Genomic DNA, 27,897 nt, shown 5'->3' with positions numbered 1-27,897 from the left:
AGAGGGCTGGTAGTGAAATGGACAAAAGCCAGAGTTTAGAGTTGAAAGTGTGTGTGTTATGTGACCCAGGTGCAAATAGTTACAGGCTAGAAATGCAGAGGGGGGGGGAGAGGGAGAGGGAGTGCCATGGCTGAATTCTGCGGGAAGCCAAGGCTGTGGCTTTGAGAGAGGAAACTTTTTGAGTGTGGATGTTGTGAACCCCTCCATCATAGGCTCAGATTGTATATATGTGTAAATTAACCACAAAGACACCACAGTCTCCACAGTGCCTCATTTCCAAAATGAAACTTGAACCCTGGGCAAGCTCCTGGGACCCCTGAAATCTTGCACTACTTGAAGATTGGGGTGACATGCAAAAATAAACAGATGAAGGAGATGGGTTCTGGATGCAACCTCTCCCTAGTGTGCAAGTTTTCTCCCTGCAGCAAGGAGCTTTTTGTCTGTGGAACATCAAAATCCACCCACACCCTGATGTCAGACCTGAAATGATGCAGCCCAGAATTCTACCACCTCATTATGTTTAATTTGTAAAGCAAATATGAGCATTTGAGGTGATTCATAGGGTAAGGAAGTTCTATCAGTGGTGATTAGTCGGTTCTGTCTCAATTCAGGTTATTGTTTGATGTTTGATACACTGTGGGAAACAGCTAAATGTCTAACTATTCCAGCTGCCTCCCACCCCCAGCAGATTGCAGGTTAGAGATGAGTGAGGAATTTGATCTTTGCAGATTCAGAAACAAATCCATACCTTTTAAACTAACATGCATATTGGAGCTAAGGTTTGTAGTCAACTGACTTTTAATCAGAGTAGACCCACTAAAATAAATGAAACCTAACTTAATAAGAGGGACGCGGGTGGCACTGTGGGTTAAACCACAGAGCCTAGGACTTCCCGATCAGAAGGTTTGTGGTTTGAATCCCCGCGATGGGGTGAGCTCCCGTTGCTCGGTCCCTGCTCCTGCCAACCTAGCAGTTCGAAAGCACGTCAAAGTGCAAGTAGATAAATAGGTACCGCTCCTGCGGGAAGGTAAACAGTGTTTCCATGCGTTGCTCTGGTTTGCCAGAAGTGGCTTAGTCATGCTGGCCACATGACCCGGAAGCTGTACGCCGGCTCCCTCGGCCAATAAAGCGAAATGAGCGCCGCAACCCCAGAGTCGGTCACGACTGGACCTAATGGTCAGGGGTCCCTTTAAAGGTTAGTTGACTGCAATCCCTAGTCCCAGCTTTTTTCATGCAATTCTCAGTTTTAAAAGTGTACTTTGTAGGGAAGAGCACTGGATTTTTATGAATCCTGAACCAGAAGTATGGTGTCCAGACCAAGGCAAGTAATAGTACCCAGTGCTTTTTGTCTAAAAAAATGTTTAGGGGTACTCTCATTTTGACTCAAGAAAATCACTGTTTTATAGTTAAAATTGGGAAAAATAAATACAGTAAATCGACAAAAGTGCAAGGATTCACAAAATGTTTAGGGATATGCATCCCCCCCCCAGAAAAAAAGCACTGATAGTACCTTCCTCATCCTTGGTCAGACCACACCTGGAGTTCTGTGTCCAGTGCTGGACACCACAATTTAAGAAGAATATTGACAAGCTGGAATGTGTGCAGGGGAGGGCAACCCAGATGATGAATATTCTGGAAACAAAGCAGCATGAGGAACAGCTGAGGGAGCTGGATCTGTTTATTCAAGAGAAAAGAAGACTGAGAAGTGATATGATAGTGACCTTCAAATATCTGATGGGTTGCCATGTGGAAGATGGCGCAAGCTTGTTTTCTGTTGCTCCAGAGGGGAGGATCCAGACCAATAGATTCAGATTACAAGATAGGACTAAAATGAGGAAGAGCTTCTTGCTGATAAGAGCTGTTCAAAAGTGGAATGGACTCCCTTAGAAGTTGGTGGAGTCTCCTTCTTGGAGGTTTTTATGCAGAGGTTGGATGGCCATGTGCCAGGGATTCTTTACTTGCAATTTCTGCATTGCAGGGGGTTGGACCAGATGACCCTAGAGGCCCCTTCCAACTCTACAATTCTAGGATTATGTGAAATTGGGCTTATTTTGGAGTTATCCAAGGCTGAGCTCCCTTCAAATCCCTCTGAACCAAAACTGGGGCCCCGCAAAGCTTTGTGAGCAATTAGAAAATTTGGTACCAAACAGAACTGCGGATAACGTGATCTGCAAAAATTGCAATGTTTCTCCCCAATTTTCCCATACAATATATGGAAATTGCCAGGGTGGGGAGAGGGTGAGGCAGATTGTTTGTGCGTTTTTGTGACTGACACATCTTACTTCTAATCAGAAGGGATTCTATCTTTGTCTGTTAGTCACTCTGTGCATTGTTTCCCCACAAAAATAAATCTTGAGTGATTTAACAGCAACAATAAATACAAAGTGCAATGCAATACAAATATAGCAATTTTTAAAAACAAGTCCATCCACACACAAAAAGGATTTGCCAAGGCCCTCCGGCCAGAGTGCTTTGCGGGAGGGATGTTGATCTTGTCTGTTCTATGTGCTTTGCTAGTTTTCTCTCTTCTGAGTTGGCTGTTTCAGTTAGGATAGACATTTTGCCTGTGGCAGCCTCCTCCAAACACTGTGCTTGCTTGCTTGCTGCTCTGTGCACTACTTCAGCTCTGAACCTTACACATACATGGCTGCTTGGCCATAGCTGAGCGGTAGAGCATCTGCCCTGCATACCAAAGCTCATAGGATCAATCCCCGGTACCTCTGGGTAGGGCAAGAAGAGACCCTCTGAAACCTAGAGAGCTATTGCTATCAATCAATACTGGCCTAGATGCACCAGGGATTCTTTAGCTGTCATTCCTGCAAGGGCAACTAGTTGGACTAGATGACCCTGTGGGTTCCTTGCAGCTAGACAGTTCTCTGATTCTATTACTCTAAATCAGGCACTGATTTGGTCTCTGAACCACATCTTGTGGTCAGTGCACACCCCAGAGGTCTGACAGAGAATGGGAATGGACATCTTGAGAGAAAATACATTTTATAAGTATTTTGAACACACATTTGCACAAAATGTTTGATGCTCTTAAAAAAAACATGCACACACATACACAGATTAATGTGGAAAGAGAACAGAATGGAATGATGCTCAAACACCAGCAGAAGTTATGCCCACCAGAAATAGCCTGATTTGTCCAGCCCTAGGTGCGTGGGCACAGCACCAGAGCTACTTTCAGGTCTTCCGTCTGTTCTGGAGGTGGCTGAACCAGTTTTTCTCTGTGTCTGTATGCTTGTGTGCGTGTTTCCCTCTTTCCCACAGGAGACCCTGCAGCAGAGGAGTGGTCCCAGTGGAGCGTCTGTTCACTGACCTGCGGCCAAGGCACCCAGGTGCGGACTCGCTCCTGCGTCTCATCGCCTTACGGGACACTATGTAGCGGGTTGTTGCGGGAGACCCGGATATGCAATAATACCGCCACCTGCCCAGGTAGATGGGGCAAATGGGGAGGGGGCTTGCTGCTGTTTCCCCTTCCTTCCACCCCTTTGTTACGTCTTCCTTCGTTGTGTCAGGTTGCTTTCGTGAGAGATGCCTGTCTGTCATCGCGCTTTGTTTTGTATTCCCAGAATGTTCATTCCAACTGGCATTATTAACATGCATATGCTAATGTGGCTGCACTCTTAGAAGCAGGAATAAACATCCTCTGAAATATTTGGTTCTGTTCTGTTTTCGATTTAGCTTTGCCTCTGTCACTTCCAGTTCAGTCCCAAGGAAGATTTAGTAACCCATTCGGCACCCCGCCCCGCCCCACCCCCAAGGACAGGTTCAATTCTGGTTCGCAAGGATGAGACACTTAATAGGTTTAATTAGTTATAAAGCCAATTCAGCCATAACCCATAAGTACTGTGAAGTATTAATGAAATAAAAATGACTAAAACAGCTTGCCGTAAATTTGCCACACGTTTTTTAATGTGCCCTGTTTAATTAAAGAGTATTTTATCCATCGTGCAACAAGGCATCTCTCCTGCCTGATCAATGCCCCATTCCATTAAAAGGACATACTGTAATGCAAAATTGTGTAGAAACTGAATCTGTTCTCCTTTGAGCCAGTGAGTGTATCAGGAATCCTTTACCACAGGGCAGCCCAACTTTCCTTACCAAGTGAGCCACAAGAGTACTTTGAACCTGCAGGGCTTGTCCTGCAGGGCGGGGGTGGGGGAGTGAGGCCAAAATTTGACACACACATCCCAGGGTCCTAAAGCTCTCCTACCTCCTTCCCAAAGCTGGGAAAGCACTAACTAAGCTTTGGGAAGGAGCATGGAGGACTCTAGGACCCTGTCAGAGCCCTCACACCTCCTTTCCAAAGCCCAGCACCTCACTTACTCAGCTTTGGGAAGGCAGTGTGAGGGCTTGGGTAGGGGGCACAAAAGGGCCGTGCATTGAACCACCTTACTTTAAGTGGACCCTTATTTTGAGAGCTGGGTGATTGCATCTCCCAAACAGATTTAGCAGGGGTAGCCAACCACAGTGGCTTGCAGATGCTCTTGGACTCCAGCTCCCATCAGCCCCAGAAAGCATGGCCAATGGTCAAGGATGATGGGAATTGTGGTCCAAAACAAGAGCACAGTGTTGGCTTTCCCTATATACAGAATTTTACTTCCAGCACAATCCTGTGCGTGTTTACGCAGAAGGATGTTCAACAGGGCTTACTCCAAGTCAGCATGCATAGGATGGCTGTGTCGAGAATCCAGCTCGACATCAGTAAGAAAATCAGTCTCACACCAAGATGACTTGAAGAAAAAGCTTTGGCTTTTGCAGCTCTCCCACGTCTGCAGGGTGCGCTGAAGCTGCTTTCTGATCTTCTCCAGCTGAAGCTGGGTTTTGCTCCAGGTCTCTTGCACATGCGTCATCTTGAGCTGTAGGGCAATTCTGGCCTCGGGGTTTGCCACGTCAAGTAACTTCTCCCCGGCTGCCAAGGTCAAGGCGTGCTTGGTCTGCCACCTCTGAAGGAGGATCTCCTTTTTCTTGACGTGTTCCTTGGTGGCTTGAAGCTCAGCATGCTGGACTGGAAGAGGGTCTTTTATTCTTGCCTTCAGCTCCCGCAGCCTGTTGCCCAGGTTTTCAGCTTGGCTTGGTAGCAGAGGATGGTTTTGGAAAAATTGTCCTATTTTTTCCCAGTCTTTTAAATGATAATTCCCATTCTGAGGAAACCAGGGACAGTGGGTATCCAAGGCTTCTATAAGGGACTTCAGATCAGCATCTGAGACGAGAAGGCTGTTGCTGGTCAAAAGAAATTTAAGGTCTTCAAAAAGCTTTTTCTGTGGTGGAGAGAGAGACTGCCCCATAATGGCAAAAGTAAGGGAGCACTCACCGGGATCCTAAAAAAGGATGAAGGACGCGTCTGAAACCCTTGCCGGGCGAGATGAGCGCTGATAAGACCGTAACGTCGCGAAGTCCAGAATCAAACACACGGGGCACCAAATGTCGAGAATCCAGTTCGACATCAGTAAGAAAATCAGCCTCACACGGGGCACCAATTGTCGAGAACCAGCTCGACATCAGTAAGAAAATCAGTAAGAAATCAGTCTCACACCAAGATGACTTGAAGAAGAAGCTTTGGCTTCAGCCGTGCCATGTTTATTGTGTGCAGTAAGAAATAAATCATCCTCTCTCCTCCAGCACTGCGCTTGTTCTGCCTGGTACTCAAAAGTAACAATCAAAGGAATGCAACCTTGCCCTTGCCCACACAGACAAAGAGAGTGTTATGCTACGTGAGCCAATCATTAGTCTAGCATGAGGTGTTCACGTGCTCATCATGCTCTTAACAATATCTCGTGCTGTAAAATCACTCTGCAATAATAAGAACTCTGCTCATGCTCTTATGTACAAGCAATCATTTTCCCACATGGCTGCCTTAAAAGCAGGCAGGATGATACTGAATTGGGGGCAGTGGTGCTGAGGAAGGGATGCTTAACCCTCTCCCCTCTTTCTCAATCTCTCTTCTCCCTCCCTCCCCTGCCTTTACCCTGGTGAGGGAAAATGCAAGCTAGGCAGCAGCTGGAGGTGAGTTTGAGATTATGGGGTTGTCAGGTGAAAGAGTGAAACATCTGACCCCGGCACTGTTGCTCCTTTTCCCCAGCCTGCTTTTGTTTCATTCAGCAATAAATACAGCCATAAATAAATGAATAAATATAAAATTATGGGTTTCCCTTCATAATGGGTGGTTTGGCATCGAACTGAGCTGCTGAGTAAAGTCAAGCCAAACCACACTTCAAAGTGTGGGGCCAAGGCTGTTGTTGTTCTTGCTGCTGTTGTAATCCAAAAAGAACAAGGATCACCACCCCCACCTGAAAAATTCTTAGAAACTGCCTTTCATCATCCCGCACACACCTGAAACATTACCAAAACTGCAGTCCTACACATGCCTACTCAGAAGCAATTCCCATGAGGTTCAATGTGGGTCATTCCCAGGAATATAGGAGCAGCCCCACTGCTGGGAGACATCCTGCCTCTAGGCTGAGAAAGAGCCAAAGGGATATCAAAGATATCGAAAGCCTTGCCAGGCACAGGAAGGGAGGGTGGGAGTCTTCTCTTCCCTTCTTCCAATGCTTTTCCCCCGGCTGGTGGAAATTTTACAATTTCCCTCTCCTTGCTTCCACTGGGAGGATAAATGCTCATTCCAGCTGCATGGCTGATATATCCCCACCTCCCTCATTTTGGTGGGCATGCCAGGGGACTAGGAAGGTTTCAGTTCTTCAGATCCAAATTCTTCCCTCGATAAGTTCCTGGTGCACCCAGTTTTGCCTCCAATGAAGCTGAATAGTAGAAGATTTGGAACAGTTAAAAGAAAGTGTTTCTTCATGCAACACATAGTTGAATTATGGAACTTGCTACTCCAGGAGGCAGTGATGGCCACCAGTTTGGATGGCTATAAAAGAGGATTGTACAGATTCCTGGCGGAGAAGGCTATCAATGGCTACTAGACATGATGGCCATGCTCTGCCTCCATGAACATAGGCAGAAGGCTTTCTGAATACCTGTTGCTCAAAACTGCAGGAGGGGAGAATATTCTTTTGCTCAGGTCTTGCTTGTGGGTTTCCCACAAGTATCTGGCAGTGTTCGAAACTCCCATTGTTCTAGGCACATTTTGTGGCAGGGAATTTCATTAGTGTGAGCAGTTTCTGAGCTCTGGGCACAGCACTGCACCTAAAATTTCAGATTAAAACTGCAGAGGGGAAGGAAAGGAGGACCTTTTTCTATCTCCCCACTTCCAGTTAGTCTCTGAAGACAGGAGAAGAGACCCTCTTAAGAATATTAGGGGGGTGGGCAGGGGAAGGACTAGACTATGTGAAAAATGAACATAATATTTTAGCTGCAGTTCATTCATTTTCAGCTTTGTATTCTTGTTTTTAAAAAGTGTGCCTAGACATTCCATTGTTGTGCCCATCACCTAGGTTTAAGGAGCCATTTAGCTCTTAGCTTTCATATCTCAGTTTCTAACACTGGTATCTGGTTGTCTGCTGTGAGAACAGGATGCTGGCTTAGATAGACCATTGTCCTGATCCAGAAGATTCTTCTAATGTTACTTTGCCTCATTGTCTTTTAAAGCCATCAGAGTCAGTGGCCATCTCTAGCATGACATGCTGCAGTTGCAGGTTTCAGAACTCTGGTGCTACATACATACTTAATTGACATGCTCATTTTTAAAAATAAGAATATTTACTTTAGGCACGCTTTTGAAAGTGTCCTTGGGCTTCCTTCTTCTTTTCAAGTCGTGCTGGCTTTTGCATGCCTTGGAAAACTGTGGTGCTTTTAGTATCTTTGATTTAAAGGAGGTTGAAGAGTTGAAATGCATTAATTAGCATTCAGAGCCCATGACAGCTAATCAATGATGGATCACTATCTGCTTGAAAAATCTAACACCAGCATGAAAACACTGAACAAAGCTGAATCGAGAGAGCTCAGGAGGTCATTGTAGAAATATTTATATATCTGTATAAAAGTTGTTTTCCCCCCTCCACATCATTCTGTTTAATCTCAACTCATCAAAGGCTAGATATCCCTGAATTTCTTGTTGGCCTGTTGGAGGTGAAAGATAATTCCTCATCTTGTTTTTAGGTTTCACCTCATGAATCTTTCAATGGATAAACAATCCAGAAAGCATATTTAGATTCTGGAGAAAATTACACAGAACAGCAAAAAGCATCCAATAGGCATATTAGAAAAAAAAGGGGGGAGCAAGGAACAATTTACACAGGAATGGACGTTGGATTAGCTGGAAATTAGAAAGTAGCTGCTTTGTTTCCTCAGGCATGAAATTAACCAAATCCAAGAAAAAAGGGGGGTGTATGAACAAAAAGATCAGAAGAACAAACTGTGTTTTTGGTAATTTTTTTAAAAGTCCCTATGAAAATCCACCAGCATCTTACTGCACATTTCTCCTAATACATTTGGTATGCAATTTTGCCTAACACACGTATTTTTGAAACTGCATTTTTGCATATTGTTTTCACTAATATATGCATTTTATGCATATTTTCCCTAATACATACATTTTGGGGTTGGAATCAGCATCACAAAATTTAGAGAAGTGCAAATTTCAAAAGATAGCTGTGCTTTGGTTTGCATATTGTTATGGGAAGTGTGAATTAGACAGGCTTACAATTGAAATGTGAAGCAAGCCCAATTATCACTCCCTACTTGTAAAAGCCCATTACACTGGCTTCTGCACGTCACAAAAGGTCTCAGGTTTCCCCAAAGTATGCTGGTATAACCAAACAATGTCCTCTCTCCCTTTGAAAATATTAAAAGCCAGTAATTATTAATATCTGTCTTGAGCGCTAATCAGCACAACTCCTGGGTCCCTTGTAAGGCAGAGAGATCAGAATTAAAAAGAAAATCTACTAGTTGTTACATTAGCAAAGCTGAATATTAATTTTTGGAAAATGCAGCAGACTTCAAAGACAGTTTCCCCAGGTTTTTGCAAAGAGAAAATGAACTACCATACTCCATTCCTAATTTCAATCATTAAAACATCTGCAAGTCTGAATGTAAGATATTGTGAATGGATTTAATGATACATGAAGCATTGATTAAGTTTGACCAGGAAGCTGTTCAAGTGTTCTCCAAAGGGTTATCAGCTTGGGAGGAACTGGATGATGGAAATCAGTTTTCTGTGTATCTTCATCCACTGTCAAGGCAAAACCCAAATTATCTTGGGAAATATCTCCCTCTTTTATATTATTTGTAATGGCTGCTGTGATCTCACATCCAAGAGACATGGGTTTGGTAGCAACTGATGGCAGTTTAACATTTACACTTACTTTCCTCTATTTTGAAAGCTTGTGGAAAGAGGCAGAAATGGGCCTGGAAAAATAGATCAAAAGGACCACAAATTTTGGCTGGGTATGCATTCAAAGCACATTTCCACCCTCCAATAATTCTGGGCAGTTTGTTAATGGTTGTGTAGGATTGTAACTCTGTGAGGAATAAAGTGCAGTGCTTACAATTCTTAGTGGAGGATGGCGCTTTGAATGTGCTTTAAAATTACACCATAGTCCAAAGCTCACTTGATCCCATCAGGAACAGTTGCTGGAATGATCTTTTAGAGAGTGGTGAGCAAGAGTTGACATGATAGAAGTTTATAAAATTATGCAAGGCACGGAGAAAGTGGGTAGAGGAGGAGGGTGAACCTTCTCTCATAACATGCAAATCATGGACATCCAATGAAGCTGAGTGTTCGACGATTCAGTAGAAATAAAAGAAAGTATTTCTTTACGCAGTGCATAGTTAAACTACATAACTCACTCCCATAGGAAGCAGTGATGGTTACCAATCTGGATGGCTTTAAAAGAGGATTAGACAAATTCATGGACCAGAGGGCTATCAAAAGCTACTTGCCATATTAGGAGGCACCAATGCTTCTGAATACCAGTTGCTGGAACCAAAGGAAGGGAGAGTGCTCAGGTCATGCTTGCTGGTCTCCCCCAGGCATCTGGTTGGCCACTGTGTTGACATTCTTACGTTCTTAGAATGTCAGGTGGGCAGTTTTAGTATGTTGTTGCTCCAGAGGCGTTTCTGCATCCAAGCACGAAGTATTGTTCATGTAGAGTGTGTGTGCATGAACCCTCCACTGTAGGTCACTGATGTTGAGCCGTTCTTTCTTGGCCAGCCCCCGCCAGTGGCACAATGGGTTAATGCATCTGGCTGTTGATCAGAGGACTGGTAGTTCAAACCCACCCAGGGATGGCTGTGGGCAGGATTCCTTCATTCTATTATTCTAACCACACGTTGGTATTATGTAACAGGGGTGGGGTGGCAAACCAGTGCCTTTGCCCTGGAAGGTATTTCTTCCTTCCCACATGAGAAGCATTACACATTTCAGAGGCTTGTCATCAGCAAATGTGGATGTGTCATTTTTTTTATTTTTGAAAAGCAGATCCACGTTGTGATTCCCAATTGTCAGTGTTGTCATTTCCAGTCTATTGATAGACCACATTACCCCGAAGTACAACTCTGTTCAATGTGGTTCACAGAACAAACTAATTCTAAATACAATGATACAGTAACAATGCATGATTAGACTTATAACTGCTAAAATAATCATGTTGTACACCACCTCAATCTCCAAGCGGCGCAAGATTCCAGGGGTTCCAGGCACTTACCAAGGGTTCAGTTTCCTTTGAATGAGGGACAACGGAGACTGTGGTGTCTTTATGATGGTTTATTTACAAATATATACAACCTGAGCCTATGATGGAGGGCGTCAACACCCCAGAAGGTTTTGCTTCTCCAATCATCACAGCCTTGGATCCAAGTAGAAATCCAGAATGGCTTTCCTTCTCATGGTTCTGCCTACAGCCTGCTTCTAGCCCAGCTCACATGCTCAGCTATACCTTTTGTCTTTCTCGCTTCTATAGCCAGGTGAGGGAGGGGGCCCATCAGGAGTGGGCTGACCCATTTGCCTCCTGCGACCCATACTTAGGACCATTACCAAGAAGCTGGCCTGGCTATTTCAAGAACTGAATCTGCCATTAGATTTTAACCCTTGCTGGATTCAGGAATTAGATGGGATGCAGGCATACAACCTAACTCCCCCCCCCAAAAAAAAACTTGCAACAATAATAATCAACAATTAACCATTCATTTAACATATATTAACATTTAAGCAAGCGTACAGCTCACTAATAGGCTAAGCTAGAATATCCATAAAGCAATCGCCTTATGAAGCGTGTGGGGCAAGGCAGGTGAAACCCACCATCCCCTGGTGGCAGCCAACTGCAGGCATTATGCTGTCCATTCAGGAGCAAAAGCAGCAGTGCATATATGAATCATTGTCACTCATTGCATACACATAGGAAGCTGCCTTAAGTCACACTGGCCCTTGTAGCTCAGTATTATTTGCACCAGCCTTCCCCAGCATGGTGTCCTCTAAATGTCCCCTACAGCCTCCACCGTCCCTGACTATTGCCGTGCTGACTGGGGCTGATGAAAGTGGTAGTGCAAAACATCTGGAGGGCACCAACTTGGGAAAAGCTATTCTACACTGAGTGGCAATGGCTCTCCAGGGTTTCATGCAGGAGTCTTTCCCGGGCCTACCCAGAGATGCCATCAAGGGTTGAACTTGACACCTTCTGAATGCAAAGGATGTGCTTTAGTACTGAGCTTATTTTCGTTGTGCATCACCCCCACATTCATTCATAAGTATCAACTGGAGCATAAATGAATGCAGACAGGAGTATCTGTCATGGATTGCATGTGCAACTGCCTTAATTCCACATCATGCTTGTCCCCATTCAAAAGCACAGGCTGTATTATACATTTATGCAGATCTGGATAATTGTTGCACATTGCATGCACAATTTGCTTAATTGTACAACAATCTAGCCTGCTACAGAAGTGTAGAGAGGTTCATTTTCTGGTACATTTCTTGTTGTCATGCTTCACCCAATTATGCTCAAAAAAGATTTAATTTTGCCAGCTTTTTTAAAAAAGCCAAATTTATATTTTTGTCAATCTTGCAATGTTATCCCTGAAAGGTAGAACACTTCAGATTTCAGTTTCTTTTAGAGCAGATAAATTCCAGTTGCATTTTAAAAAACTGAACACTTCTAGCCAGCTCTCTGCAAAGCTTAAATCAAGAAGAGGATGTGCTCGTGATGTATGCCGACCATTTTTAGAACAGAGTTTGACTGCCTGTCTGTTCCTCTTTCCACCCAGGCTGGACTAGACAGCAGAACGGAGGGCGTAATAAAGCTCCGATGTCTGTTTATGTAGCTGTGCACTTTCATAACAGGGAAGGAGGGGAAGCAAAATGTATTCTATTTTTCAGTAATGGGGATTCTGCTGCTCTCTTGAAATGACAGAGCACTGATTTGACTTTGGGGGAATGCGACAGAAGATAAAAACTGTCTTTGTGGGCAGGTGGAAAGTCCAGATAATTCAGCATTCTGCCTTCTGACACTAGGCAACTAAATGCCTTGGGAAAGATGTTTCCTAGCACATAATAGAGACAACGTATCTCTTACTTATTTATCAGAATTATTATTACATGCTCTTCACCAGAAGGTTCCGGGGTGGGTCATAGCAATGTAAAATACAAGATTAAAAAAAGTTTGAAACAAATTTCAATCACAGCCAGTTTGGATCACTATATAGCTCAAGCAGGCCTGCCAGCTTGGACCCAGGACTGTGGGTGCCTAGGGTCATGCATGCCATGGGCGTACATGCATGCCCAATGTTAGCAAGCCCACCAACGTGTGCACCTGATATCAGCATGCCCCTGCAGCATGCTGACATCACACACAGACATCAGTGGATGTGCTGACATTGGACGTGCTGACGTTGGATGCATACGACCCTGGCACAAAAAAATTGTGGATACCTGACCCCTTCATGGGGAATGCTGGGGGGCTGAAGCACTCAGGGGTTATGTACCTGGCACATAAGATCTCAAATTTCAAAAACCAGGGCAAAGAGGTGTGTCTTCCATATGTGACAGAAGCTGCACAATGAAGCAATGAAGGTGTCAAGCACACCTTTGTGGGGATGGGAATTCCACAACTTAGGAGCTGCCACAGAGAATGATGTCACCTTGGCCACATCTCCCATTTGGATAGACTTGCTAGAGAAACTCAGTAGACAGACTAGCAAATATGGGTTCTGATCAACTGGACCTTGTCAACTAGGACTGACTAGCATTGAAACTTCATACAGTTTGGATATTCCATGGATACATTTAAGATGAGAAGCATTTCTTGAAATGGTTAGAGATCCAGGGAGAGGGCTGGACAAGAGTCTCACACAGAAACACTGGAGCAGCTTTGAACTCTATTTGCCCAAGCCGATAAATTAGTTTGATCTGGCAGCTTTTATAAGGTCAGGCAATGTCACATGGTGCACTCTGGCTGAATGAGAGGTTTCCTTGGCTGGTGTACTTGTCTCTTTGCAGTCCTTCCTTTGGCCAGAGTTGGGTTGTTGCCTTAGGGAAAAGATAACTTCCTTTTTACCCAGTCACACACTGGTTTCTACAACCAAGTATTGGCATTCTAGGGTTTCAGTCAGGGATCTTTCCCAGCCCAATGTGGAGATGTTGGGAATTGAAATTGGGGTTCCTGGTTGAATCCACTCCTGAATTCCCTCAGGCAACATTTTGGGTATTCACTGTAATGGGTTCAAAAAAGCAAAAACAAAACAAGACACCAGCATTGAATGGGATTTGTCAGATCATCTAATTCACCAGCCTTTCTTGCAATGATATATAAGCAGAAAGATCTTCATAATGTTAAGCCTTATAAGTAGAAAGCTACTCATAGTCATGTGCCTGTACCTCTGCACCCCGCGTCTCAGACCAGCTGCTTTGCGTTCTATCCTCAGAAGATAGGGCGAAGCACTACTCCTTTTTTCTGTTTCATTTTTCCTCCACTGACCCTGTGCAAACCTTCTTTGTACCCCCGATACGCCTTTCCTGCCCTGCTACTCCCAAGCCCATGCCTTTCCCCTCCCTGGCTGAAATGGAGGCCCAGCCATGATTGCTGTGTGCTGTGTTGCAGTTCACGGCCTATGGGAGGATTGGTCCCCCTGGAGTCTGTGCTCGATGACTTGTGGGCAAGGGTCGCGGACCAGAATGCGGCAATGCGTTGCTCCACAGCACGGCGGAAAGGCCTGCAAGGGGCCTGAGGTGCAGAATAAATCCTGCAATATCGCTCTCTGCCCTGGTTAGTAATTAGCTCCTTGGATTCCCCCCTCCCTTCCTTCACCCCTGCCAAGGTTTTCCTACTTTCCCAAAAGATAAGTAATCTTTTGTCTCCAGTCTGTACTAATAGATCAGAGGTCACAAACCTTTGGCTTATTAGATATTGCTGAACTACAACTTCCATCACCCCTGACCATTCACGATAATGGCTAGGGTTTATGGGAGTTGGAGTCCTAGACCTCAGGTGAGCTTCAGGTCCTCTGCCCCTTGACTAGACAGAGTCACATAATCATTTCTAAGCATGATAAAATGGTCTTCTGATATCACTAACATGGTCTGGGGGTTGAAGTTGTTTTTTAGCCTTTCAGGGCCTAGGTAATTTGTGATTTTTTTCAACATGAAGTGGGGAGTGTGAGAGGGAAAATCAGCTTGTGGTAGCCTTTTCCTCGGAAATGATCTTTGGGGCTAAAATTCCTCCTGGGTGAGAGGGAAACTGCATTGCTGAATGCTGCAACCACACAGAAACACACACATACTGGCCTTACCCTAAACTATGGTTAGCACTAACCACAGTTTGAAGGTGGCTTGTTTTCTTAAACCATAGTGAAAACCATGGCTTCTGCTAGTTGGAAAACAAAACTGAAAGCTTCCAATGTGAAGACTGGAAGCTTTTACTTCTGTTTCCAACTAAATGTGGCTACTCATTAGAAACCTTAGCTTAGCATTAAGTCTAAACGTAACCAATTTGTTCCCATAGAAAAGGAGTGTAAGTCCTTTCACCTGAAGAGCTGTCTTTCTCTTTGAAGGAGCTGTCTTTCTCTCTTTCCACTGCCCACCCCCCACAACAGAGTAGTCATATGTTTGAAACTCTCACATGGTATAATCCAGGAAACGTTTTGCCACATACTGATGTTCACATGCAGGCCCTGAATTAGACTTGGCCACAGAAAAAGGTCTCATTCCTGGGAGAGTAAACAAAGGAGGGGCCGTGCCTTTGAACAGAATCACTGGAGTGCCACTTGAGTGAAAAAGACAGGTCAAGGAGTGGGGATAAAATAGACCTTGTTCTTTCCACCCTCTAGCTGGAGCCAGTACAGTAGGGATCTCTCTTCTGATGTATGGAAATGACTTAAATTTGCCATCCTTCCCCCAATCTCTGTCCAGCACACACACACATGCTTTATGAAATCTTAGGACTATTAGTGGTAGGCAGTGTCAGGAAGCAGGATGTCTAAGTGAATTAAAGACCCTCCTGGCTATAATGCTTCCTCCCACTGCTTTTATCAGGTAGTGGAAATAAAAGAATAAAGAGTTAGCTCCCCAGGGAAGCTCAGGCTTTCACTCGATGCCTGCAGCTTCCATCACTAGCACAGAACACAAACAAACTTCTCCCCCAGCTGGCTCAAAGACCTTTGCACTCAGAAATCGGACTTTCAATAACTTTCACAACTGCTTTGAAGCAACAACAACAAAATATTTGAAGTAAGAACGCAAAAGTGTCCTAAGACCCATTAAGATATAAAGTGACAAATAATTAATCAACAGTTTAAGAGCATTTGGAGTACAATTAACACACACTAAAATTTTTGTTTAAAAAGAAAACTACCTTAGCCTGCTCATCAGCCTCGATTCATCCACCCTCCAAGGCAAAATCTGGTTTGTATGCCTTCGATCTAAAAGCATGGCTCACCCTTTTTAAATGTATTTATTCTGTTATTATTTTAATATCCCAGCTGTTCTCCAAGGTGGAGAACAACAGCCCTGTGAGGGAGGTTGGATTGAAAGATGATGACTAGTCCAAGATCTCTCAATGAGCTTCATGGTTGAGGATTTGAACCTTGGTCTCCCAAGTCCTAGTCCAACACTCTAGCCACTACATTGCACTGGGCAAACCGTTGTTTTCTTTAGCCTAACTGTGGTTTGTTGTTGGCTTACAATTTGTGGCTTGTTTTAACTATTGTTTGGCAGTTTTTCCAAACCCAACAGCCATGGTTTGTTCACCCCACACTCTCATCAAGCTACAAAAGCACTAGGCAAGAACAGCTGGAAAACAACCCAGGTTTAGAGGAAACAAACCATGTTTTCTTTTTTCATCTGTGAGGTGATCTGTGGTTTGTTGAAAAACTATGGTTAAAACAACCGTGGCTTTGCATTAATGGCAGGGGGTCTTTGTATTTTTAAATGTGAATGCCAAATGGAATTAGATCCAGCTGTGCATTTCAGTACTGATTGTTCTGAAATATAGCTTGTTGGGTATTTTAGCATTACAGAAGAAGGTGTTTTGTGTTCTAAGAAGAACCAAGTAGCGTCAGATCACAGCCTGTCTGTAGTTCCACTAAGGAGGCTGCGACTCTCAATGGTTGCCATAAATCTCTTCAGAGAAACCAAGTGGGCTGCCTCCCGCATGCTTTTGTTTTTCCTCCTCTCCACGCTGCTCCTGTCCTTCGGGTGTTGTGTGCTTTTCAGAGCAAGACTGTTGGCCAGGCTTGTACAATAGGGAGCCCCTCTGGCCATACACGGCTCACCATCCAATTTTTGTGAGCTGCCTGGTGCCTGGGGCCACAAAAATGGGAAGGAGAAGAGTGTCTGGTGTCATGCAGCCCTGTTGGAAACAAAGCCTTCCTTGTTTGATTGGTTCATTGGGCAAAGGGGCCTTCTTAATGACTGATTTCATACATGACCTCTGTCAACCTTCTGTGCTGAGTGAGGATTTTTGCAATTATATCCATGTGTCAGACACTGCAGGGTCTCTGGCTGTTGGCAGGACCAGACCTTGGAGGCAGTGGGTAATTTTCAGGAACATAGGAAGCTGCCTTATTCAGTGTCAAACCTGTGGTCCATCTAGCTCAGTATTGTCTGCACTGACTGGCAGCAGCTCTCCAGGGTTTCAGACAGGGACCTTTCCCAACCCTCTTTGGAGATTCCAAGGATTGGACCTAGGACCTTCGTGCAGAACAAATGCTCTGCCACTGAGCTGTGGCTCCTAGACAGTGCTTTATACCACTGATCCATCTAGCTCTGCATTGCCTACACTTACTGGCAGCAGCTCTCCAAGGTTTCTGATGGAACATCTCCATTCCTAGCCCTATCTGGAGATGGCAGGGATTGAACCTGAGACCTTCTGCATACAAAGCATGTGTTCTAGCATGCTGCACTATGGCCCTTGCCCAAAGCTGCACTTGGCTAGCTGATTAGATGCCAAGGAGTGAGGAGTCCCAGACTGGAGATGTGGTCTGCAGTGGAAAGGGCAAGGCAAAGGAGGCGGGAAGGGAAGCACTTTAGCAAGGGCAGTAACACACCCAGTGGCTCATCCAGCATCAGACCAAGAAGCCAAAGCTGAACAGAGGTGTCACTGACCCCTGCCTCTGCCATATCTCTGTCTTGGCTGATGCTTGGCATTGGCTGGAGCCTTAAGTTGGCCAATGAAGTCACCATCTCAACAGAGCCACCTTTCACATTCTGTATTGAGCCTCCAAGTCATGCTGAACCACAGACAGGTGAGGGTGGGGGAAGCAGAGCCAGCAAGGATGGAGAAGAGAGTGGGGCACTGAGGGTTTCTGTTTTATCATGCTTTAGCAGAAATCAGTAGCCTGCTGCTGGCTGCCCAGTTGTTTCCACCTTGTTCCCTCCCTGGATAAGCAAACCAGGGTGAAGCCTTCTCTTCCCTTTCTGCCTGAACCAAGGACTGCGGTTTGTTGCTTCCTAACAACTCGTGCTCTGCAAGGGCTCAACAAACTATGGCTTAAAGCTGGTTAGAGATCATGGCTTGTTAGGGAACAAGAAACCACAATCCCTGGTGATTGGTTGTTTAAATTTATATACTGCCTTTCTGCTCAGGTACTTAAGGTGATTTTATTTTAAGCTCGCTAAAACAAATACATAGTTTTGAACCCAAAGTTGACCCCGTGGTGGTGACCAACTGAAGCAGGTCCTGGTTTTATTTTCCCTACTTGCCTCCCTTGCTCTCTTCTTCCTTCCCACAAGGCTAATGGTCCTGTGCATGGGAGGGAACAGTAGGACTGGAAAAGACTCTGAAGTTGTCTTTGCCTGCCTCCCTCAAAGGATGGTTAGGATGCAATGGGAAGCCAAGCTCAGTTGTGAATCTCCCACTTGCACCAAGGGAGGAGCAAAGCAGGAATGCACCCTGACTTATTATTACAAGTAAATGTGGTCCATGTATATGTCGAGCCTTCGAGTCTAGATACACAAGCACCATATTTTTGTCTATTTTTATCATTCGGCCTTTAGACTCACCATTCGTTTCTTCCCTGCCCTGCATGTGATACAGGACTGAACTTACTGATTGGAGCCATCTCAGTGGTGTTGCTAGGCTGTTCCTTGTGGGAAGAGACTTCTAGCAAATGGGCTTCCAGCGGGTGTAGTGATGATGGTCATCAGCTTGGATGGCTTTTTTGTATTGCATATTTATTTCATTTGCAGATTTATAAACAGCTTCACAACTGAGAGCTACCAAAGGGATGCACAAGAAGATAACACTCAAAAGATTGCAGGCTCAGTAAAGTTAAAGCAATAAAATTTACAGAAGTTTTTTAAAAAAGGATTAGACTAGACAAATCCAAAGAAACACCAGCATCAAAAAGCATCTCTCCGCCTTCCAACCATCCTGCCATCAGCTCATGCTGGGGAGAGTTTAGTCATGCTAAACCTTCAGAGCAGGATAACACAAACTCATGGAGGACGGGGCTATCAGCGACTATTAATCACAAGGTCTCTGTTCTGCATCCATTGTTAGAGGCAACAAACCTCTGAATAGTGGTTTCTGGGGACCACAAGTCCAGCTTGCAGGATTTCCAGAGGCATCTAGTTGATACCTGTGGAATGCTAGGTGAGATGGGCCTTTGGCTTGATCCACCAGGGCTCTTCTCATGCTCTTAGCTGGTAGGTGGCTCCTTGGGCCCAGACCCTCAAGGCCATGTCCACCGACCCCACCATCTGCTTATGCTTCCAGTACCCAGCTGCTGCTCCCTCTTTACTCTTGTTCCAGAAGCCCTTCCACCATGGTAGACTAGGTGGGTGGGGTTTGTTAGCTGATTTATTTTCCCAAATCCTAGTGATCCTGGCCAGAGGTGATCTGCATGGTGGGTAGGCGGGAGAGCTGGCCAGTTATCAATTGGAGCTGGCCCTGTGAGCTGCCGTGGGATGGAGATTCTTATACTAATACTGAAGGTTAAGCTAGAAGAGAGTTTAATGTATGGGGCAAATGAGGGTTGGAAGATCCTGCCTTAGAGGAGGTGGGTGAGAAGCTGACAAGGACTGGTTGGGTGCCAGAAAAGAGACAGAGGGACATCTTCATGGGGCATTTCCTTGTGCAACCTCCTCATGCACTAATTGAGTTTTTCCCTGTGCTTTTCTCTAATAGTGGAAGGCCAGTGGCTGGACTGGGGATCCTGGAGCCGCTGCTCGGTGTCGTGTTCCAACGGGACTCAGCAGCGCACCCGCAAATGCAGTGTCTCAGCTCACGGCTGGGCAGAGTGCCGAGGGGCTCATGCTGACGCCAGGGAGTGCTACAACCCCGAATGTCCAGGTAGGGAACCCACGAGTCTCCATACGCAGGTGGCAAGCAGACAGGGGAAGGTTGCAGTTGTTGCTCCAGAGGGACTGCAGAGCCAGTCGCCACATCTAAGTGAGAATCCCCAGCATGCTAGTGATGGACGTGGCTAGCTTGGGTGTGGTCGTGGCTTGTGGGCACAGCTTGGGTCTTTTGCAGCCAGTTCCCAGGAGAGTAGGCAGGTCAAGCTACCACAGGTAACTCTTCCAAAGACTTCTAGAAAGTCATTTCCCTAGGAAGCTACAGAGTGAGACAAGTGGAGGCCTCTGGTGCTTGTATGTCACCTAAGAGTGTGTGCACTAAGGCCTTGGCGTCCCCTCCAGGTAGGAACAGGTATCTGTGTGTGCAAAGTCAGCACCTGCAATTGGTAATTCTCTAGAGTGGCTGAGCCTGGTCTGCTCCTTTGTCTGGTAAGCAGAGCCCCTGCCTGCTGCACCATAGGCTATAGCTGCTTTAGCCTCAAACATTTTCATTACAATTCACCACCCTGCATACAGTTTCTTCTGACAGTTAGTGGTTTTATCAGTGCAGCAAATAAGGAACAATTATCTCTAAATAACTCAAGCCCAAGCCTCCAGCTCTGATCATCACAGACCTCCAGGGACCACAGTCTGAAGCACAAATTGTCCGAGTCTCATTTCGGGTTCGGCTGCCCATAGTCAGGGGATAGGGAAATATTTATTCTTTCTTTTTAAAAAAGGAAAACCACCGTGTGATCATTGTGTGCACATCAACTTAGCTCTCAGGTTGGCTTTCCATCAAATGAAAATCTTTAAAACAATCACGAAGCAATTTATAAAACAAAATAACAGCAATATAGTTAAAACAACCAAGTTAAAACAGCAGGGGGCAGGGAAACCACAGCCAATCCAGCAAAACCGAGCTAACATTTACATGCTGTGCCAGTGGCAAAGATAACAAGATTTCCAGGAAGGCGTCAGAGGTGGCGTACATGAGCTTTGCTGCGGGGAGTATCCCACAACTGGAAAGGCCTCTCTTTAGTTACCAGCTTCCTCATTTCAGAAGTCAGGGACACCTGGTGAAAGGCCTCTGATGATGGCCAAGGACAAACAGGAAGAGAAAAGAGGGTGCTTCTCAGTCTGGGCCCTTCCCTTGAGGAAGAGGTGCAGCTCTCTGGCTTTAAAGTCCCGTCTTGCTACTGTGATGCAGACCTTGGGATTGCTCCCACCCAGCTCCTCGCCTGACTTCCACAAGCTCAAGCTTGGCAAGGCAGGCCTTTGACGTCAGCCCCGTGCTCTGCCAATCTGTCTGGAGCGACAGCTGCTCTCCATAAAGCCGCTGCTCCTAATACGGCGGGTTCGGAGATGCCAGTCATCCAGCGGCAGTGACAGATGGCCTCCGGCTTCTGCCTCCTCTTCCCCCTCTGGCATCAATTTTCATTTGCCAGTTTTTATTGAGGAGTGACAGCCAGTGATGGACCTGAAATCAACAAGTGGCTGCGTCCAGGACTGGTTGTAGGGTCATGAGATCTCTGAAGCCAGAATATGCCAAGTTGGTGCCCTCCAGATGTTTTGCAGTACAACTGCCATTAGCCGCAGCTAGTGGCCAAGGAGAAATTCTATAAAACACACATTTAAAGGTGAATCTATCAAACTCAATCTTTCCAAAACAATATGAGAACCAAAACATCATCGTCCATCAAATTCACCTTTCCTAATTTTGCGATGCAGTTCTCCAACCAAGCAGTGTTTACAAAAAATACATATATTAGGGGGAAGTGTGCCTAAAAAGAAATATATTAGTGAAAATAACATACAAAAATACATTATATTATTATAAAACGCTTGCAAAAATGTGTACGTTAGTCAAAACTGCATACCACATGAGCTTATTGGGAGAAATTCGTACAAAAACACTGAAGAATTTTCATGAGGATTTAAAACAAAATTTGCAAACTTCTGCTGAAATGAGGAGAATTGAATTTAAGATAAGAAAAATGAGAAACTTAGTCAACCAATATTGACTGATCCTTCCATTCCTAGCCCTCGCCAACAGGACTGGGGCTTCTTCTTTTTGCAGGTGACCAAAGCAATTTCTGTTCTTATTCATTGGTTTTTAAATTTGCAAACCTGCTTCAGACTCTGGGATGTTCATAGTTTACAATACTTCACATAGTAAATATGACAGAAGCAAGACTTGAACTCTGACCTCCCTGATCTAATTCTGACTTGCTATTAGATCGATCCTGTGGCCGATCTACTGCAATTTTCATTGCAGTTCAAGAAATGGGTTGGCTAGCACACACTGCTGGTTGTTGTGACAATAAAATGGTGGCTGGACGGAACCATTCACACTGCCTTGACCTCCTTGGGGGAAAAGTGGGCTTTGAAATGAAGAAGTATGAGAAGCTCTCTGCATAACGGTTGTGCTAGGCCATTGAATTTCAACATTGCCTTTCCTGCTCATACTGGCTCAGCCTTTAAGCAAAAAAGGTTTCACTGGACAAAAAGCCTCTTGATCTTTAAATGCTGCATAACAGCATCTCGGATGGATAGGTGGACCAAAAAGAGTAAAACGGTATCATGGGTGCTGCTATCTATAGGTTGCTTCTTTGTGACCTTGAGCCCCGGCTGTATCTATTGGGCACAGTTTCTCATGCTGACCTTTAAAGATGGCCCCAAAGAGGATCTCAATATGCAGAAAGACAGGAACCCAGTTGAGGTGGGTGGTTTGGTTGGCTCATGGAGGATTTGCCAGTGGGCTGGCTCTGGGAGCAAAACTTTTGCCCAGCCCAGATAGGCTCAAGCATAGTTTTAAATACAGAGAATCAGGGACTGAGAGCAAGTTCCAGTTGTAAAAGCCTTATTCTGCCTACTGCAGACATGAGCGTGGGGTGGGTTTGCCAAGTTCAAGTGTTCTTCCATTTTAAAAAATGAAACACAACTCATTGAACATACAGAACATGATGTGCTATCAGGCTGTGTGCTAGGAGTTTGTCTCTCCATTGGAGGAGGGCCACACCTGAATCCTGAAATGCCTAGGAAAAGGGCAATAGCACTGACAGAGGAGATGGGATTTAAACACAGAAGGAAAGACAAGCTGGTGCTGTGTAGAGGAGGCTGGAGCAATCATTCCCCAACTGTGCCAGACGAGAGCTGTTATTGTGTCCCTGATAAATGCATTTGTGGGGCTCAACAGTGTGCCCCCCCATGCCTTCTATGCTACCTTCATAAAGGTCTCAGCAAATACCATCTCAAAAATTCACAATGAACCAGAGACTGTTTGCTTTTCCTGCTGTTTGCACTGGCTCAGCCTCTCCTCCACTGAACATGTCCACATTGCACTGGATGTCCATCCTTCCATTCTGAGCAGATGAGAGGTGCAAAGAGCTTCCCTCCATGAGCAAACATGGATGTTAGAACCTCTCCCTCCATTAATGGGGTGGCCACTGAGGGGCATGTTTGCATACCACCCTGTGGTCTTCTCCAGGGTTTATTCTAAGCTCCCCCCACCCCACTGCATAAGCAGGCAGAACACTTCCCACTGACAAACTTTCTGAAACTGAAAGAAATAATAATGCAAAAGAGGGAAGAGAACATAAGAATCTACAGAGAAAGAGACAAGAAGAATAAATAACAGAGAATGGAGGACAAACAGGAAATTTGGGGAAATGAAAAAGATAGTGAGGGAGCAAGAAAACAGAGGTGCTTGAAAAGAATCCCTCCTCGTTATTTTGAGGAAGATATTATCTCCCTTCCTTAACCTGTATTGATTCCCTTTCCCCACAAAGCATAACTGAAACTGTGCTCTCACCAGAAATGACTTGAATTTGCCTCCTATTACAAAACAGCTGTAAAATATGATGGAGATTCTATACTGAGGGTTAATGGAGCACCTTCACAAAATGGCTGCTCAAAGACAAAAAAGTTGTTACCTCTAACCCATGTATTATTTTCAACACTGTCTGGAATAAGGCCCAGGACACATACCTATTAATATCAATGTATCTGTCTGTCCTTGAGTCTGTCTGGGGCTTCAGTTTGCCTTGTGCTTCTTGCCCTACGTATTCCATCCTGTAAAGCCTTGCAATCTGTGGGGCCTGGCAGAGGAAGGGAGAGAGGCCTTCTTGTGTCAGTCTGGGAGTCTCTAAGGTGAAATGAACTTTCCAGAAGTATTTAGTATTAGAGATGAGTCATCTTCAAGGATTAGTTTTCCATGGCAGGGGAAGAACAAAATACTGTCAAACAGAAACAAAGCTCCAGGAATCTTAGGAACTGTTGTGTGACCCATAGGACAGGGCCTGTCCTCTGTTGCATCTACTGTTACGATCAGCAGTAGAAAATGGAGGGGTTAGAGAAAGAAGAACAAGGAGCCTCCACAAAGAGCTGAAAGGACATTCTTTAGCTCTGATTTCTGTATTGAAGGAGGGTGGACTAAATGACCCTTTGTGTTCCTTCCAACCCTACAAGTCTGATTATGTGAGACTGGCAGGACTTGCCAAGCTTCCTGTTGAAATATAGAGAACTAGCTGTGCTACCAGGTTTAAGTTCTGCTGAAAGACCGAGCAGCAAGGAGTCACGTCAAGGTCTGAGGAGAACTGCAGCAGATGGAGACAGTTTTGGGACCACAGTTTGCTGAACACTGATTTACACCACTTTTCCCTGGAAAATAGTTTCTTGCTGGCTGAGACAAACACATAGTTTGTGTCTGTAGGGATGTTTAGATAGAGACAAAGGAGGGAAATTGGTTATACTGCTTTCTTTTAACTCATGCATTCAATTCAGCCACCCCAGATGCTGATATTCTGTATATGCTTTCAACATAAAACTTCCTTTTGCCAAGACTGTTGTGGTAGCACTTTGTACAAGAATGAAGAAATATCCAGCTAAGGCTGTTGGTGCAAAACCAGCTCCCATGCAGCACTTCCTGGTGGCACCCAACAATTTACCACCTTGTGCATCATACACCTCCTACCAACCAGAGGCGAAGCTAGCTGCTCCAGCACCCAGAGCGGTGCACATGCTGTGCACCTGGGGGAAGGGTGAGCATCTGGGGGGGCACGTCCCACTGCGAGCATCCCAGGGGGGCAGGGGGCAATGTCACCCCACCTCAGGGATGACACCTGGGGTGTGCTGCACCCACTGCACCCCTTTCCTCTGCCAGTGCTACCAACACAAATCTTGTAGCTATGTTTAAGGGTGCGGTTTTGTTTTTCCCCCAGAGCAAAACTACTCACAACCTCCAGTCCCAGACAATTTGGCCATCTTGAATCAAAATAAATTTTTAACATACTCAGCATAATGTGAAAGGGGGCCCAATGACACAACTGTGTGATCTTTTGTTCTGTGTTTGTTTTGTGGTGATATATAATGATTTTATATCTATATATATTGTTTAAGTAAAGTTCAAGATGGGTCAATAAATAATAATAATAATAATAATAATAATAATTTTTATTTATACCCTCCCCTCCCCAGCCAAGGCCGGGCTCTGAGCGGCTTACAAGCAATAATAAAAACAAGTTGAATGATTACAACTTAAAAACAAAATTAAAATACAACATTAAAATATTGAAACATTAAAATATTAAAATGTAGCCTCCTCGCAGGAGGAGAAGGAAAAGAAAAAAGAAAGAGAGGGAGGGAATCAAATTGACTCCAAGACAAAGGCCAGGCGGAACAACTCTGTCTTACAGGGCCTGCGGAAAGAAATCAGATCCTGCAGGGCCCTGGTCTCATGAGGCAGAGCGTTCCACCAGGCGAGAGCCAAAGTTGAAAAGGCCCTGGCTCTGGTTAAAGCTAATCTAACTTCCTTAGGGCCCGGGACCACTAGGGTGTTGCTATTTATGGACCTTGAGGCTCTCCGTGGGGCATACCGGGAGAGGCAGTCCCATAGGTACAAGGGTCCTAGGCTGTGAAGGGCTTTAAAGGTCAAAAGCAGCACCTTAAATCTGACCCTATTAATATCAATGTATCTGTCTGTCCGTGAGTCTGTCTGGGGCTTCAGTTTGCCTTGTGCTTCTTGCCCTACTGGAGTTTCTGGGACAGCTTCAAGGGCAGCCCTGTGTAGAGCGAATTACTGTAGTCAAGCCTGGAGATGACCGTCGCATGGATCACTGTGGCCAGGTCAGGGCGGGAAAGGTAAGGGATCAACTGCTTGATGCGGCGAAGGTGGAAAAATGTCGCCTTGGCTGTTGGAGTAACTTGCACCTCCATGGAAAGGGAGGCGTCAAGGATTACACCCAAACTCTTAACGGAAGGCAATGGCACTAATTGGGCCCCCCCAAGAGAAGGGAGTTGGTCCCTCATCCCCATGCCATCCCGACCCAGCCATAGGACCTCTTTGAAGGATTTAGTTTCAATCGGCTCCCACGAAACCATCCAGCCACAGCTTCCAAGCATCTGGTCAGTGTGTTCGGGGCCGAGTCAGTGTGGATATCAGCAGATAGAGCTGAGTGTCATCAGCATATTGGTGACAGCCCAGCCCAAAGCTCCGGATAATCTGGGCAAGGGGGCGCATAAATGTGTTTGACTAGTCAAGTAATTGGTCCCATAATACATGATTGAGACAAGGTTATGAAGATTTGAAAGGAACCAGCATACATCTTCATTTTTTGTTTCTTTTTATCTTTTCTCATCTACGTTTTTTAGAATCTACCCAACTCCTTGTTAAATCCCATATACTCAACTGTGCAAAAGCTTATTTCACCCTGAACCCTTTTTTGACATTGCAGAAAACGTGTCTAGCTGCTCATTAGAAGAAAAAAAAAACTTTGGTCCTGTCTCCTTTTCTGCTCTTTGGACACGGCAGTCATTTTGTGTAATGCCAACGCTCCATGAGAGCTATTGTGTGATACTTTATCATGATACTTTAAATGCCCCCACTGGCTCAAAAAGGTTGGCAAACCCTGCAATAATGAGAAAAGGCTCCTCCATGCCCAAAGTATATACCCATAAATGAATCTGCCCACTGTCTCTGAAGGGTTTCCTGTGCCAGCCTAGCTTTCTTCCAACCTGCCTCTGTCATACGTGAGCAATCTACTGCACCTCTATATTAGGTAATATTGGATCATGCCTGATGCAGAGAGGCAATAGAATTACCCACCTGTGGAAGAGGCCTCCCACTGTTTCTCTGAGTGAGTCACTGGAAGAAGGCAAGGCCAGAGCAATCAGTCTCCAGTGGAGGCAGGAGATTCTGGGCCATTCAGTCAAGAGGCAATGATCTCTTAGAAGATGCATGCTTAGACCAAGGACTCACACAGAAACTAAGATGTGGCTCCACTCCTCCAAGGATGGGCAATTCTTGCACAGCCTTTTTGGTGGTAGATGATGAAGTGTGCTTCCAGTTTTAATTCAAGGAAAGTGTGCCTCTGCTATCAACAGAAATTTGGGAAATTGGAGGCTTTTGTGCTGGCTTTGAATGTGGGAAACCTGGATCCAGATCTGGCCAGCTGGCTGCTTGTTGGTTTGAGGTGGGTTTCGGTTCTTGATGTGGTGTTGTCTCTTACTGCATTTGGTAGCAAGGCACATTAAACCCTGCAACTCAAGCTGGTTGAAATCTGCAGGATTCAGAACCTTGAAAGAAACTTGCCTCCTGAGGAATGAAAATGAATCCCATTTGTTAAAGGGCACCCTTGCGGTCATGGCCTGGTTGGGAAGGGGAGAGGGACATTTTAGCTTAAATGAGATCTGAATTATTGATAAATGTGTTTAATCATCTGTGGAATATTTGATTAAAGTAATTATCAGCCGGCACAGTTGCATCCCAATGATAAAGAAGGACTTCTTCTATCTCCTTGCCATTCTGTCAAGTCCTCCAGCTAATATGACTCTAAATTGGGAGGGTGTGAGAGAGACTGAGAGTGAGAGATGGTTTAGAAAGGTCTACTAATTCTTCCTTTCTGCTCCCCTGAACTGAAGCTGATAGCAAGTGGGGCCCATGGAACCACTGGAGTTTGTGCTCCAAGACGTGCGATACGGGCTGGCAGAGACGCTTCCGCATGTGCCAAGGGACGGGCGTGCAAGGCTACCCATGCGAGGGCAGTGGGGAGGAAGTCAAGACATGCAACGAGAAGAAATGCCCAGGTAACTGGCCTTGCCGCCTGGCCGAGTCCTTCCCAAGCAGTGCTCCACCAGACATCCCGGTTTATTCTGGAAAGTGACAAGAGGTCCTCGCCTTTCCTCTAACAAAAGGATTCATTCATTCATTCATTCATTCATTCATT

At 45.2% G+C, this 27,897-nt stretch overlaps 1 protein-coding gene across 10 annotated transcripts in view; it reads left to right on the top strand.

The window, feature by feature from the left end:
• The window catches only part of ADGRB2 (adhesion G protein-coupled receptor B2), a 161,883-nt gene that overhangs the window by 69,913 nt on the left and 64,073 nt on the right, over positions 1-27,897 (top strand). For 8 of the 10 annotated variants that reach the window (XM_082232767.1, XM_082232772.1, XM_082232766.1 and 5 more), the window contains exons 4-6: positions 3,274-3,438; positions 19,524-19,688; positions 27,593-27,757. In XM_082232767.1, coding sequence (XP_082088893.1) covers positions 3,274-3,438; positions 19,524-19,688; positions 27,593-27,757 — 495 coding nt within the window. The remainder of the gene's footprint in view (positions 1-3,273; positions 3,439-19,523; positions 19,689-27,592; positions 27,758-27,897) is intronic. The other 2 variants (XM_082232771.1, XM_082232770.1) reach the window with 2 other exon arrangements.

Source organism: Podarcis vaucheri (assembly GCF_965113315.1).
Source record: "Podarcis vaucheri genome assembly, chromosome: 7".
Taxonomy (NCBI): domain Eukaryota; kingdom Metazoa; phylum Chordata; class Lepidosauria; order Squamata; family Lacertidae; genus Podarcis; species Podarcis vaucheri.
Note: the sequence above shows the minus strand (reverse complement) of the source record. Positions and strands in the feature narration are given on the sequence as shown.